At 47.6% G+C, this 456-nt stretch overlaps 1 protein-coding gene across 1 annotated transcript in view; it reads left to right on the forward strand.

Moving 5' to 3' along the window:
• The first annotated feature begins 257 nt into the window (after positions 1-257).
• Positions 258-456, forward strand: part of PPIF (peptidylprolyl isomerase F) — a 7,963-nt gene continuing 7,764 nt past the window's right edge. Inside the window, exon 1 of the mRNA XM_009884569.1 lies at positions 258-371. Within this exon, the coding sequence (XP_009882871.1) occupies positions 258-371 (114 nt within the window). The remainder of the gene's footprint in view (positions 372-456) is intronic.

Consider the following 456-nt stretch of genomic DNA (forward strand, 5'->3'; position numbering starts at 1 on the left):
CTTGCTTTGACCTCACAGACCAGGATCAAATCCAAAGACATTTTGTGGCATTAAGGAATTTGAAACATTTCTGAAAGTTCTTATACAGAAGAAAGATGGTAACTGTAGTGGATTCCAAAATAATATCTGACTAAAATATATACTAATCACTAAGTATTTTGATCTAAGTCGGTAAGTTGGGAAAACTAAAAGATAAATTTTGTTGTTTTCATATAAAGCATGAACGGCATTTCCCTTTATAAACCACTTAGGAAGCGATGCGACGGGCACCCCCGGGGGTCTGCGATGCCACGGTGACACCACCGGTACCCGCTCAGGTGCCCCGATCTGTTTCGTCATGTGCTAATGACCTCGTTCCCGGGGTGCTGTGGGTGACTAAGGCTGCTCGGGTGGCCCGTGACTCCCGTTTCTGCCCTGCACCCAACTACCCCGCACGCCTCATGGCGGCAGCGGGCC

This window comes from Charadrius vociferus, unplaced genomic scaffold, assembly GCF_000708025.1.
Source record: "Charadrius vociferus isolate BGI_N301 unplaced genomic scaffold, ASM70802v2 scaffold655, whole genome shotgun sequence".
Lineage (NCBI taxonomy): Eukaryota > Metazoa > Chordata > Aves > Charadriiformes > Charadriidae > Charadrius > Charadrius vociferus.